General features: G+C 42.4%; 1 protein-coding gene across 1 annotated transcript in view; it reads left to right on the plus strand.

Moving 5' to 3' along the window:
• LOC138453179 (cytochrome P450 2K6-like) overlaps positions 1–13,192 on the plus strand; it is a 546,472-nt gene that overhangs the window by 484,922 nt on the left and 48,358 nt on the right. The window contains exon 8 of the mRNA XM_069605778.1: positions 1,943–2,084. Within this exon, the coding sequence (XP_069461879.1) occupies positions 1,943–2,084 (142 nt within the window). The remainder of the gene's footprint in view (positions 1–1,942; positions 2,085–13,192) is intronic.

Consider the following 13,192-nt stretch of genomic DNA (forward strand, 5'->3'; position numbering starts at 1 on the left):
GAGATGATTTCCTCAGCTTTGCTATTTGTCCAGACCCTGATCCATAGCTTTAAGGGTTCCAAGCTCAGTGCAGCTTCAATTGGAGATACCTTTCATTCGCTATAAACCGCAAAGTTTGGTGCTGAATGCAGCCAGCCCCAAATTTATCTGAAAAACGAATTTTCCACTATTGATATCGGTGTGGTTTTCTGAAAACCTCAGACACTGGTTCACTGGCTCCATATGAGGCTATGGCCCTAGGCTTGGCATGATAGATCTTTAATAGAATTTGAATTGGCTGGGCCTTACAGAGGTTAGACAATCTTTTTATCCCTCCTATTGCCAGCACCATCTTGGATGCCTGATTAGAAAGATGAGCTTCACCGTTAACGTTTGAGGTAAATGTGATCCAGAGATAAACAAAGCAACTGGTAGAAGGAGATGGTTACCATTCACCAGAAAACACTGTTTTGCCTTCTGTACCTTACCGTTCGGGTGGAAGCTTAAGACTGCAGATTTAGCAACATTTGTTTAGATACTTTTTATGTTTTCTCTCCTTTGGAATTCGATGTAATTTATTTAAATTTCATGAATATAGGCAAAGGTTGATATAATAATGGAAGTAAGGATTTGCCCATATGTGTGAAACACTCTGGGTGATGTTTTGGAACATAGCCTATAAATCAATTATTGCTTCACTCATCAAATCCTTTAATATTTCATGCCACTTCAATGCGCACAATTCGCAGATATTCTTTTCTTTGTCCTCCACCTTCTCTGAATCCCTCCACTCGTCTGTTTCCTCGTGTCTTCTTGTGGTGCAATTCTGGATCCTACTTGCTTTCTCCACCTTAACCCTTCCAAAAACGATGTCCTTTTCTTTCCCCGTCACCTCCCTTCCTGCTCTTATTTCATCCTCTCCAAAAGCTTGTAATATTGGGATCACCTTCGACTCAGTTTTAACATTCTCCCACCATATTTATTCCACCTATTCAACCTGCCAATTCCATCTTTTCAATATCTGTAAGATCTGTCCTTTTCTATCATTTCAGTTGACTATGCTTCTTATCTTCTTGTCTATCCTGTATCGTCTTCATTACAGTTCTGCCCTTTTAGTTGGCCTTCTTCACATCTTGCTGTTTGCACCCCTCCGTGCTGTCTGGCAGTTAGCTTCTGTTTCTGTTAGCCCTTCAGACCTCTGTATCGCCTTCATTTCTTTACATCTCTCTTCTTCCCTTTGACTTGCGTCTCCATTTTCATGTTATCTCTATTTTCTTGAAGTGCTACCGTGGCCTCGCTCCTCCCTATCTCTACAACTCTATTATCTCTCTATACACCCACTGCCAGTCTCCCGACATCTTCATTTCCTCCATTACCCTTACGTTTCTGTACTTTTACTCTTCCCCTCCCTAAACTCTGGAATTCTCTCCCACCTGACATCAGTTCTTCTCCTTCTCTCCACATTTTCAGTTCTCGTCTCAAAGCTCTTTTTCTTCTATCACTTTCTTGTACTTAACTTCCCTGCCCTTTGACAATGTATTGTACCGTCTTTTTGAAATTTTCTGAACAGCACTTTTGCGAAAGCGCTTTATAAATATCTCTAAATACGAACACAAATACATTTGTCATTTGGGTCCATCCACTTGTGTTCCACCAGCACGATAGTATGCAATGGGTGTCCTGTGAACAATGTCAGTTTCCTGCTGTGTGGCCCATATTTCCAGACACCTCTGATCAGAGCACCCCACTTGGTGCATACCAGAAAGCAAGCTCTGCAACTCCCTTTGTTTTGGCCCTTCGAGCTGCAGAAAGAGACTTAGAACCGAGCATAACATACCATAATAAACTTGTGACCAAGCAGTGCAAGTATAACATTGTGCATGACCCCCTTATCAAGCCACCCATTGTGTTTTCATTCTAGTTATTTTGATTCCTTTAATCACTTGTACCTATTTCATTCCAGGGGACGTTCATCATTCCATTGCTAGCATCTGTACTGAACGACACCAATCACTTTGAAAAGCCTGAGGAGTTTAACCCTCAACATTTTCTGGATTCAGCAGGAAACTTTGTGAAGAATGAAGCCTTCATGCCATTTTCCGCAGGTATTGTTGTTAAGTGGCTCGATGTGCTGGCTCCTATCTCAATGCAAGATGCCTACATTAGTCATAAGAGCCTGTAATGGAAACTATTGAAGGACTAAACCTTCTCATAAAGCACAAAAATCATGATGACTGAAGCTTAGACTTCTAAGTTAGTCTGAGAGTTGTACCCTTTGCCAGAACATTTGTAAACTCTTCTGAATGCATATACTCATCTGGCGCGAAGACATCTACAATCTTTGACTAGGCGTACTTTGAAGTTGATATTTTGTCAGTTGGATTTTAATACAGGAATTAGCTAGGGAATTGCCCCACTGAGTCTCACCTGATCATCCTCCCTCTTTCGGAGTATTAAAGATCAAATGGTCATTTTGTTACCCTATAAATGACGTGCTTTGGCTACAGTGCCTAATCAAGTTTGCCACTTCTCAGATAGCCCAAAGTCACAAAGCAAAATGTCCACTGCAAAGGACAACACAGATGTCACATGACTGTATTTTTAGTGTAAACCACACAATTCCCTTTAAAAATAAGAGTATACTTTATAACATTACATGTGTCTACTGCCACCAATATGCTCCCATTTTTTAAAACAAATGTTAATCCCTGCTCTTTCCAGTAAAGCAATACATAGAAGCTCATATGGCAATATAGCAAATGTGCTGTGCTCATATGGCAAACAGCATTCACAGTGCGTTTGATTAAATCAGAAGATAAATATGAGATGGCAGCTTCAGCTTTTGTCACAGGTCTCTAGGTACAAGGCTTGCAAAATTCACATTATACAGCCGCATATTAAGGGTTTGAATATATTACACATTGTACATCACAACGTTGTGGGGGACCAGATATTAGAAAAGTCATGTAGTTAGTTCGAGGACCAAAACGACTTCGGCACTTTTGCCATTTGTGCCTCCTTCAAATAGGTACACCACTTGCACCTGAAGTCATTATGTCACTGTCACAACCTGGGATATTTACAAATAAATGCTCTAGTGCACGAAATGAATTGTGAAACAAAAAACCTCAAAAAACAACCATTCCATTTATTGTTATCAACAAAGAAATACAGCTAGTGATGCTTCATTAACTGTGACGAACCCCAGGGTATTGTCACTGCTTCTTTGGGGTAAGCACCTTCCCATGAGGCCAGGGTGGTGAGGCCACTACCCGACAGTGCCCCTGGGGGTGGTATTCAGCGGGGGGGATCTCATGGGGAGGGAAGCCTTCCATGGGACCAGTGACAATAGCCTTGGGAGAATGCAGAATCACCACCTTCAATTTTGACCCCTCCTTTATTTCACCCGACTCAATTCCCTGTGGTTCCCCACACCTCTACGTATTTCTGTAGACTAGAGGATTCCATTCATATAGATCATACTGGGACGAGGAAGAGGGAGGCTGACCCAGTTGGAGTGCCTAAAACCACTGACAAGATCATCAAACAAGGAGGTAGACCACGGAACAAAAATCTGTGATAGTCAGTCAAAGATCCCTCCACCGACAAAAAGCAAGGAAGGACTGTGTACCTGGTCAAGCCAGCCCTGGAGGAGCGAGGGACCAGATGCCAGTTCCGTGGCAAGAGACCCCAAGGAAGGGAACGAGACACTGCTGAGAAGGATCAGGTGTCTCCATCAGCTCAATGGAGCTGGATAAGTGTCCGGTGACAGGGACAGAGGAAAGCGACTGGAGAAACTAAATAAAGACGCGCAGCTGAGGAGGATGCCGAGAGCAGGACGCTGAATGCGGAAGCAGTGCAGAAGCCCCACTCCACTCCTAGGACAGCAGCAACATTTCCCCAAGGCGTGGATATGGTCTGGCTGGCTGGTGGGAAGCGGAGGGCACCAAGATTTGAACATAAGTCTCTTTGAAGAGAAGCCTCCCTCTGGATCAACAAGATGTCTAGTTTTTCATTAGATAGTTTAGCGTAAGGGACGGAAATAGGTTTGGACACACGACAATGGATATTTTACTTTAAAAGACATCCTGACAGAGTCCTTAGTGTTTGTTGAGGTAGGGCAACCCCTCATAGAAATAGGGCAAGATAGGTTTCTCTTTTATTTTCTTTTTATACAAAATACGTATTTGCCAGCAAGCATGCCATGACTGTCAGACTCGTTCTCCTGCACCGTTACATGACATAAGAGTTGTCTGTTGTCAAATCAATACGCAAGAAATTAATTCAGTATCACTTGTAATCGGCTGCATCTTTCAAACTGCATGACGTTTAGAGCCTTCCACATATATATTTAAAATGTATCTACGTCAGGCTTCTAGTGAAGGACCACTTAGGTGATATAAATTAATATATGATATATATATATATATTCAGTAAAAAAAAGTTTGTTGAAGGGACATTATGGTTAAGTTGCGCTATTAAAAACCTGTGAAATTCACTAAAAAAAGTTATAAACGGGACGTTATGGTTCGAAGTAAAACCAAAAAACCCCTGAAATTCGCCAGTTATGGTAAGCTAAGCAACCATAACTCGCGCCACCACCGTGCACTGCTAAGACTAACACCCAGGACATCAAAGATGACATCACAAATGTCATTGATGACATCACTGATGACATCACATGTGTAGCTCCCTCTTTTTTCCTTTACTGACATATCTAAGCCAGGTGGCTTTCTTCACTGTCAGTCAGGAATTAAAAAAATAAAAAGTAATATATTTGTAGACCTTATCCTTCTCATATGCTCTAACAATACATCCTTAGGGTACAGTTACATCATATGACACATATACATAGGAGAAAAAGGAATTTTGAAACACAAGAATCTTTTCTGTGCATGAAGTTAAATAATGGTTATGAACACTTTCTGGTAATAGTGCAGTTTTCTTTGCTTACTTTACATTCCCTGGATATGCTTCTATTTGTATGCATTGTGGTCTCTTTATGTTTTGTGTGTAATAGTACAATTGTGCAGTAAGGGAAGCATTCGTAGGAACTTATGTTGCACAGTATGCAAAAATCTGTAATGGAAGCATTTATCATTTTACTATTCAACATGTGAAGATTTCGAATATTGCACCTCTATGGCGCATGCAGCAGACAATGCTTACGTTTCTTCATGAGTTTATGTACTGAAATAACTCAGTAATGCAATGGTATTTCTAGCAATGCATTACTTAATGAACTATTTGGCATACACTTTTCTGCCAATATTATAATGACAATTCCTTGTGGAGGCTGTCCATGAAAACTAAATGCACATGTGATGTCATCAGTGATGTCATCAATGACATTTGTGATGTCATCTTTGATGTCCTGGGTGTTAGTCTTAGCAGTGCACGGTGGTGGCGCGAGTTATGGTTGCTTAGCTTACCATAACTGGCGAATTTCAGGGGTTTTTCGGTTTTACTTCGAACCATAACGTCCCGTTAACAAAGATTTTTTTAGTGAATTTCATAGGTTTTTAGTAGTGCAACTTAACTATACCGTCCCTTTAACAAAGTTTTTTACCTAAAGGTCAACGGTTTGTAGTAGTGACACGTAACCATAATGTAAAGTAACTTCTGTCTTAATTACTGTTAGGCAGAATCCTGTGCAGTTCCCTTAGGGACCACTGCAAAAAGATTAAGACTACAGGAGTAAGCAGTAAACCCAATTGGTAGCAGTCTGCACCACCCAGATTTACCTGGTAGCTGTGGCTGAGCAGTCAGACTTCTCTCAAGAAGAGTTAGGCAGTATACAGAGCATACACAATAGGGCGAATAATACAGTAGAACAAGCAAACACTGACCAGAGCTTTGGTATTAAAAGTATATTATTATTTATTTAACACACACTTTATCTAAATACACTGGCACCAATATGTCAAGCAAGTTCCAACACAGTCACTGAGAGTATATACACCTCCCTGATTAATTATTCGACAAGTCTAGGTAAAAGCACCACTTATTATCAAAACAGAGGTGAGCACGTATCCTAGATTGCACTCCAATAATTTGTTAAAGTGAGAGAAAGGCAGAGCATGGAAATAACTCAGTACCAACACTTTTTAGGAAACCAGAGCAAGTCAGAAAAGGCAGGGTCTACTGTAGAGCAAAAAGTTCATAGGCCGGGCCCACTCTTAGAGAGAGCAAGGCGGAATGTGTCCAAGATCAAACAGTGGAAATGCACTTTAAAGTCTTTGTAGAAAATGTCAAAAGGAGGTCGGACCAGTTCAGAGAGGCAAAGTTAGCAGGTCGGAGGCCAACCCAGTTGGAAAGTCCAGGAGTTACGGGACACCTGGGACAGTCCGTTGCAAGGGAGGCCAGGCGGGACACAGTACCTTAAATGGTGAGAAAGCTCCAGCGGTGGCAGTTGTTCCTGGCAGCGGGTGCAAGTCATGGCTTCGTCCAGAGGAAGAGATGATCTCGACGAGGAAGAAAGCTGGAAGTCGTTCCACTGCCAGGGATGAAACCAGCCGCGGAGTTCCCGATTAAAAGGTACGACCCTTTTATTTGCGGTCAGTGGTGAAGCGTGGCTATCCGGCTGCCGGGGTGCTTGGCATAGGCGATTCGACCACGAGACGTCCTGGAAGGCGAAAAAGGCGAACTGGTTGGTCCCAACAGTTCAAAGGGAAGAAGACTCTCCTGGAAGAAGATCTCCTCTGTCGTCGGGGAAGTGGTGAGTTCATTACAGCAGGGCTCCACCGGTGGTGGTGTCGTCGTTGTAGATGGCTCAGCTTCTCCCCTCTTCGGATTCTTTAGGACCTGTGGCGACTTCTGAAGTTCTAGTCCCCAAAGCCCTGCTTTTATGCAGAAAAACCCCCATTCAACAGCCTAGCTGTCACTCAAACATGCTAAGTGGTGAGCCGGCCGGCTCACCACTGGGCCAATCACACAAGAGTGCGACTTGAGTTGCTCAGGCAACGCAGTCCAGGGTGCCTATTCCCCCTCCCACATATCCTGTAGACCCCAGACAGAGTGGCACCATTTGGAGGGCTTCTGTGCAGAAGCCCGCCAAAATAGTGGAACAAAGGGCTCAACTTGAGTTAGAGTTTCAGAGGCGAACACAAACGCCATTTTAAAACAGAGTTCTGGCAAAAAGACCCGACCGGTGAATTAATATGAAATAAACTGGCGGTATCTTTAACATTGCACCAAAAAGTGGTGCGTTTAAAATCAATGGGAAAATCCCATAGTAAATATTCTTAAGGAATATTTCGCGTGGTAACCACTGCCACCAGCCAGATACTTGACGAGGGGGGACTGGGCAGTGCCCCCCTCGAAAACAGACCCAGGGGCAATCGAATTACCCCTTACCAGTACTTCCACAATATGATGGTTTGTACTGGTTCTATTCACAATTTGGGACTAGTAAAGCCAATGGTGACTTTACATGCCCTGGGTGACAATAGTTAGTCCCAGGGTATGGAGTCTATGTTTGGGGGTCACTATGACACTCCTGTGTTACTGCACTGAGGGTGCTGTGTAACACACATACCAAAACACATGAAGCCATATGGAGTAAAAGACCCCATAGCCCATAAAACACACACAAAGTCAAAGGACATTCTCAAATCATGCCTAAGAGTGGGAGAACAAGAGTCTCACTCTTAGCAGGAGAAAAAAATAAACCCCAAAAATCCAGCAAAGCTGCAGGGGGACTCTCTAGGTTTGGGAAATTAGCCTTAACAGAGAATTCTCCCTAACAATTACACACCTTGCGGAGAATGCCACATGGCCATATGCTGGCATACAGCACAGTGACGTGTCCGATAATCCGTACACGCTTAACAATAAGATGTATGCCTCGTGGACAGTGTGGAAATACATTTTATATTGATGTAGGAACGTCCACCTCAACATTTCCCCTGCACAACTCCAACACTTATTCATAGTCAGCCATTAGCAATGTAGTACACATTACATACTTTTAGCAAAAGTTCTAGTTATCTGAAAACAACATGAGCTAAGGCCATCCCTCCTCCCCAAGCAACAACACCACTGCTGTAATGAAGGAGCATGAGAAACACTGCCCCTACCTTACAAATAACAAACGCACAATATTTTCCGCCATACACCTACCCCCCCATATTATTGTTTGGTGCCTCTTTCCTCATTTCCGTTCGCAAATTTCCTTATTAGCTGTCCTTCCCAAAAAAAAAAAGCCATCCGTAAACAAAGTAAATGTTCCTTTAAGAACCACCTTTCACAGTGTAAACATATTTAAAAAATAAAAGTTGCATACACTCCATCTACTTTATATTTCTCAGTAAAGGACATAGACGCAATAAGATTTACCATTAACAATCTAGATTTGCAAAGTAACTATGCTACTAAAAAATAGGATTTGTCGTTATAATCCGGGCCGCCTCCGGTGTCCCGGATTACAAAACAAAATCCTTTTCCAAGATGGCCACCATAGAAAGGGAAGGCGGTTGTTCCATACATGGCCCCACTTCGCTTTCCATGGCAGCCTGCAAAAAGCAAAACTACGTGCCATGACGCATAACCTCCAAATTAACACACAGAGATGTACAACGTACCACGTTACATTTTGAAATAATAAACTGCTTTGAAAAATAAAACATTAACATTTTAGATTTTGTAAAGTACTTTTATTTAACAATAAACTGTTGGAGACCATCTGACTATTCCCATTTTCAATAAAATAGTAACTTTGTTTCTTGGGTTGTCTTAGAAAATGTTAATCGTGATGCACACATTGTTCTTTTCGCATACGCGAAGTATTTGCTTTCGATAAAGCAACCGCTTTGGTCGCACAGTGATTTCCAAGACGTCGGCATGAACCTCGGCCTACACCACCATAAAACATGTTATGTTACTCCGAATGGCCACTCCAGCATATGGACAAATGGGTCCGGGATGGTCATCCCACAAAACCGTAACGGTTAGGCAGCCGGTGACGAGTACGTGCATCTGGCGTGCAAAGAAATCACTTGGCATTTGGAATCCATGGCAATCACTGTACGGCAGAATGTAGCTGTTCGGAAAACGTAACAGAAAATACGTATCAATACCCACCCTTCATCATACAATTTCAAAAAGGACAAAAATAACATGGAAACTGATACACAAATCGATGTGCTCATACATGACATTTTAAAGAAATAATAGGGTTCAACATGGGGGAACCTAGTGATAGTCTACAAACGGCGAGAATCTGCACTTTCCATAAGTAAGAAAAAAAAATGACAACTACACAGAAAGATAGTACCTCAGTTACAATGCCAAATTAGTAGTGTGTTAATAAAAAATTAAAACTCGTTCCGGTGTAGTCGTCAAAAATAAACTTGCACAATATTTACCGTCTCCATTGTCTTCGTTAAACGCAGACAGCAATGTACTTGCACCAAAGATTTTTTGTGAACTGATATTACATGAGTCTTACAACCGGTTTGAATACATAACCTTATCAAATGGTATTTTTTCCAAACTTTCACTCCCTGCATTCTTACTGAATTTTCCCTCTGGCTCAAGGTCAAAAAACAATTGACCCTTACGGGTTCAGTCGGATGCGTGGGCCTACTGAGCTCGCAACCAAAAAAGCAAACCAAGTGACCTTAACTCGGAATGAAAATACATTCTGACTTTGCAACAACATATCTGAATGCATGCATGAGAACTGTTACTCCCATACACTTGCAGACCCGCTATTCCATCAAACAGTGCAGGTGGCTGCCTCAGATTTCAAACTCTAGGACGCCAGTCTGACTGCAATATTATTTTAAATACATTAGAACACAGACGCTGTAAATCTTTGCCTGTACTTAGTGGACAGTATATTGAGCAGCAACTTCCAATTTACCGTATGACTTTGGTGACAAACCCCACTTTTTGACTTCCTGCTGCCACATCCCATCCCAGCTTCATTAACCCTCACCTTCTGAAACAGTATTTCATAAGGTTAACAAGTGCAATAGTGTGTTGTTTTATATGTGTTAGCAGCGATCTCCGCGTACACCAAAACACGAATGAAAGATGGCGGGCGCAGCCAAAGAATCTGACGCACTTCACGCCATTCAACATCCAATCGGTGAAGGCGCCACATGTCCGCGGATATGACGCTACGGATTAGCCAATCGGTATCTTGTCCGCGGTGCGAACAGGGAAGTGTGTCCACTGAACGGACATAGATATCACTAATTTTTTGAGACACACTTTCTGGTCGTTTTAAAGAAAACTACTGGACGGATTGGCACCAACTTTACAAAAGCACGCTTTTGGGACCAAGCTCCTGCCGCAAATGTGGTGAAAATCCGTCCAGCGGATTGGGCTGTAGGCGTGCGCAAAGTTTTTCCCCCATTCAGTCTATGGGAAAAAAAGACGTTTTGGGAGCCCCCCTATAACTTTTCCCCCCCTGGACCAAACATCACCAGACTTTGCAAAACAAAGTCACAGCGGGCCATATACTTTTTTTGCAAGGTTTGGATTGGATTCGTCCAAGGGGAGCAGAGTTATAAACCGCCCAAAAAGTGCTCTTCTTATGGAAACAGCAACTTAACCATAACCACATATATATATATATCAAACCACCAAACAATATTCTGTGACCAGACAGCATGAACTGAAAGTTATGCAAGAGAGCGTTTGACGCAGTTTACAGCCAAATAGGCAGGCAGATGTAGGAAGGCATCTTCTCTAAATGATTGTATACAAAAGCACACTGCACAACAGCCAAAGTAGAAGTATAACATTACCATTTGATAGAGCTATGATCATGCAAGGACCTGAGCAAGCTAATGGGGCCTGGAAGTGATCATCAGAAGGCATACTGCTCATCATGTTGAAGGGGAAAACTCCCTTACCCATACAGAAAGGGCCTATATTAGAATAGAGAAGCCAGCCACATGAATACTGCCCTTTTAAGAGCATGCCATTGGAACACGTGCTAAATAACCAATGAGGAAGACAACGAGAGCATGGGTTCAAGGGCTGAAGAAAAAGAAAGCAATCACTTATGCATGAAACAATATTCTCCTAAATCCATCAACCGAGCTGTACCATTAACGGTCACTTGTAAGCTCTGTAGCCCACCAACCTCCAAAGCTAGCATTTTCTTCCCCATACACCCATCACTGTAATTTAACACAATAGAGACCAGACCTTCCTCCTGGACCCCTGCAATGCAATTAAGCCTTTAGGAAGTATTGGTCACTTGCTGGAATAGCGACCTTATTTCTGCAAGTGTGGTCTGCTATGAAATGTAATTCCCAGCAACAACTTGCTGAAAACTTTATGAAAAAGAAAAGGAAAGAAATTTAAATTGGGACACCCTCATTCTGTTAGCCTCAATGTTAGCTACTTCCATAGAACCGGCGAAAGTCTAACAAATATCAAACCTATTTTCTATCCAAAACAGGGGGGGTCTGGGAAACTCTCTACCAGCACGAACACAGCCCATTGACTTGTTCTTGTGTGGATGGCCCCTGGGAGAGTCTCAATCAAGTCTTTAACTCACTGCTCTTTTCACAGAGAAGACATTTCCCCACATATCAGTCTTTGTCCTGCCCAGGGGAAGTCCAGCACCGAAATGCTAGGCAATTCTCCTCTGAACAAGAGTACCACAGCAACCCCATACATGTGTTTCAACCTTGTTTGGCATCATCAGTGAGGTGAAGCTGTGTCTCTCTAAGAGCAATGAGTCCATGTCTGGAGTCCCCTGGTAATTTAGAGTGAGACCCAAAGTTACTTGGTATGCAAAACAGGGGGGGGGTCTGGGAAACTCTCTACCAGCACGAACACAGCCCATTGACTTGTACTTGGGTGGATGGCCCCTGGGAGAGTCTCAACCAAGTCTTTAGCTCACTGTTCTTTTCACAGAGAAGACGTTTTCCCAACATATCAGTCTTTGTCCTGCCCTAAGTTACCAGGAGACAATTCCTCAAAAGCTATGATGATGATGATCCCAGCAAAACTAGGCTCAACTCTAGCCCTGTGTCAACTTGCAGGCCAACATTTTCATCAGTTGTCCCCAAACCACATGTAACCACCTTCAACTGGTCCCACAGACAAGAAGCCATCTGGCAAACATCTGATCCTCCACAATGTACCCAATTTTCTTCTGCCCAAGGACAGGACCGAAGGTCATGACTGCAGTTAAATAAATGCATCCTCCAATGACTCTCTGCAAGACCAATCAGGAACCAGGGTCTGCACTGCTGTAGCACGACAGAATCCAGTTGGACCACTCTTCTTAAAACCAGAGGTACTGTTTATGCTTGGGGTACTTACCTTATTGCTTTTTAGCTGCGTTCTTCTCATTTGGGAATTGCATCGTCTTACTTTTTAGAGTGGATTTCAACTCTCATCTCACAGGCTTAACAGCTTGTGACCCTACAAGTGCTTTTTTCTAAAAGACTCTCTAAATTTGTGCAAGACTCTGATCTAAGAAGTACATCCTATCCATAGACTGTGTCCCAAATGACTTTGGCTGTCCTGGCTCCCTGAAGACTCTTTTAGTCCATTGACTTTGATACTGCTTGTCCCTCATAGGTGGTGGCTTGTTGTATACTGTTACTGCTGGGAAAGGCTTATCTAGATTTCATTGGAATATTCAGTTGTCCCCACATATACTGAGAAACTGCCTAACTTTTTTCCTTCGCTAACCTTTCCTTTCTGCAATCTCTGAATCTGTAAAGTACACTAGTGTGATATATACATGCCATTACTGTCCTTGTGATTGAAGTCACCTTAGGGTGTAGGAATTATGTAAGAAGCTTATCCAGAGATTATCCACTAACTTGTTTTGATTCAGAAAAGTAATTTTAAAGTATATTTACATTGTTCCAACGAATTGCCTTTTTAAAGAATACCTATTTAAAAATGGATGTTAAATAAATAACTATTTATAACTGTAAACTTGAGAGTAAGTGTTACTTGGCTACTTGTATTTATGGATTTCATTTGTACAGCTCTATAGAGATAGTCCTGGCTGCTCATTCACACTACCAACTTGTGTAGTACAAACCTATACCAAAAGGTGGTTTACCTAATACCAAGCAGATAAGTGTTGTGCAGTCTCACATAGTGTGACTCCATCAATTCTTACCGAACACCCACTGTAATTCAAATGATGTCCGCGGACAGCAACATTGACCATGTACTCGGCGGCACCTGCACACACTTTTTTCACCTATGAAAACGGCTCCATGTC

The sequence above is a fragment of the Ambystoma mexicanum genome, chromosome 4p, assembly GCF_040938575.1.
Source record: "Ambystoma mexicanum isolate Mex_15411 chromosome 4p, UKY_AmexF1_1, whole genome shotgun sequence".
Lineage (NCBI taxonomy): Eukaryota > Metazoa > Chordata > Amphibia > Caudata > Ambystomatidae > Ambystoma > Ambystoma mexicanum.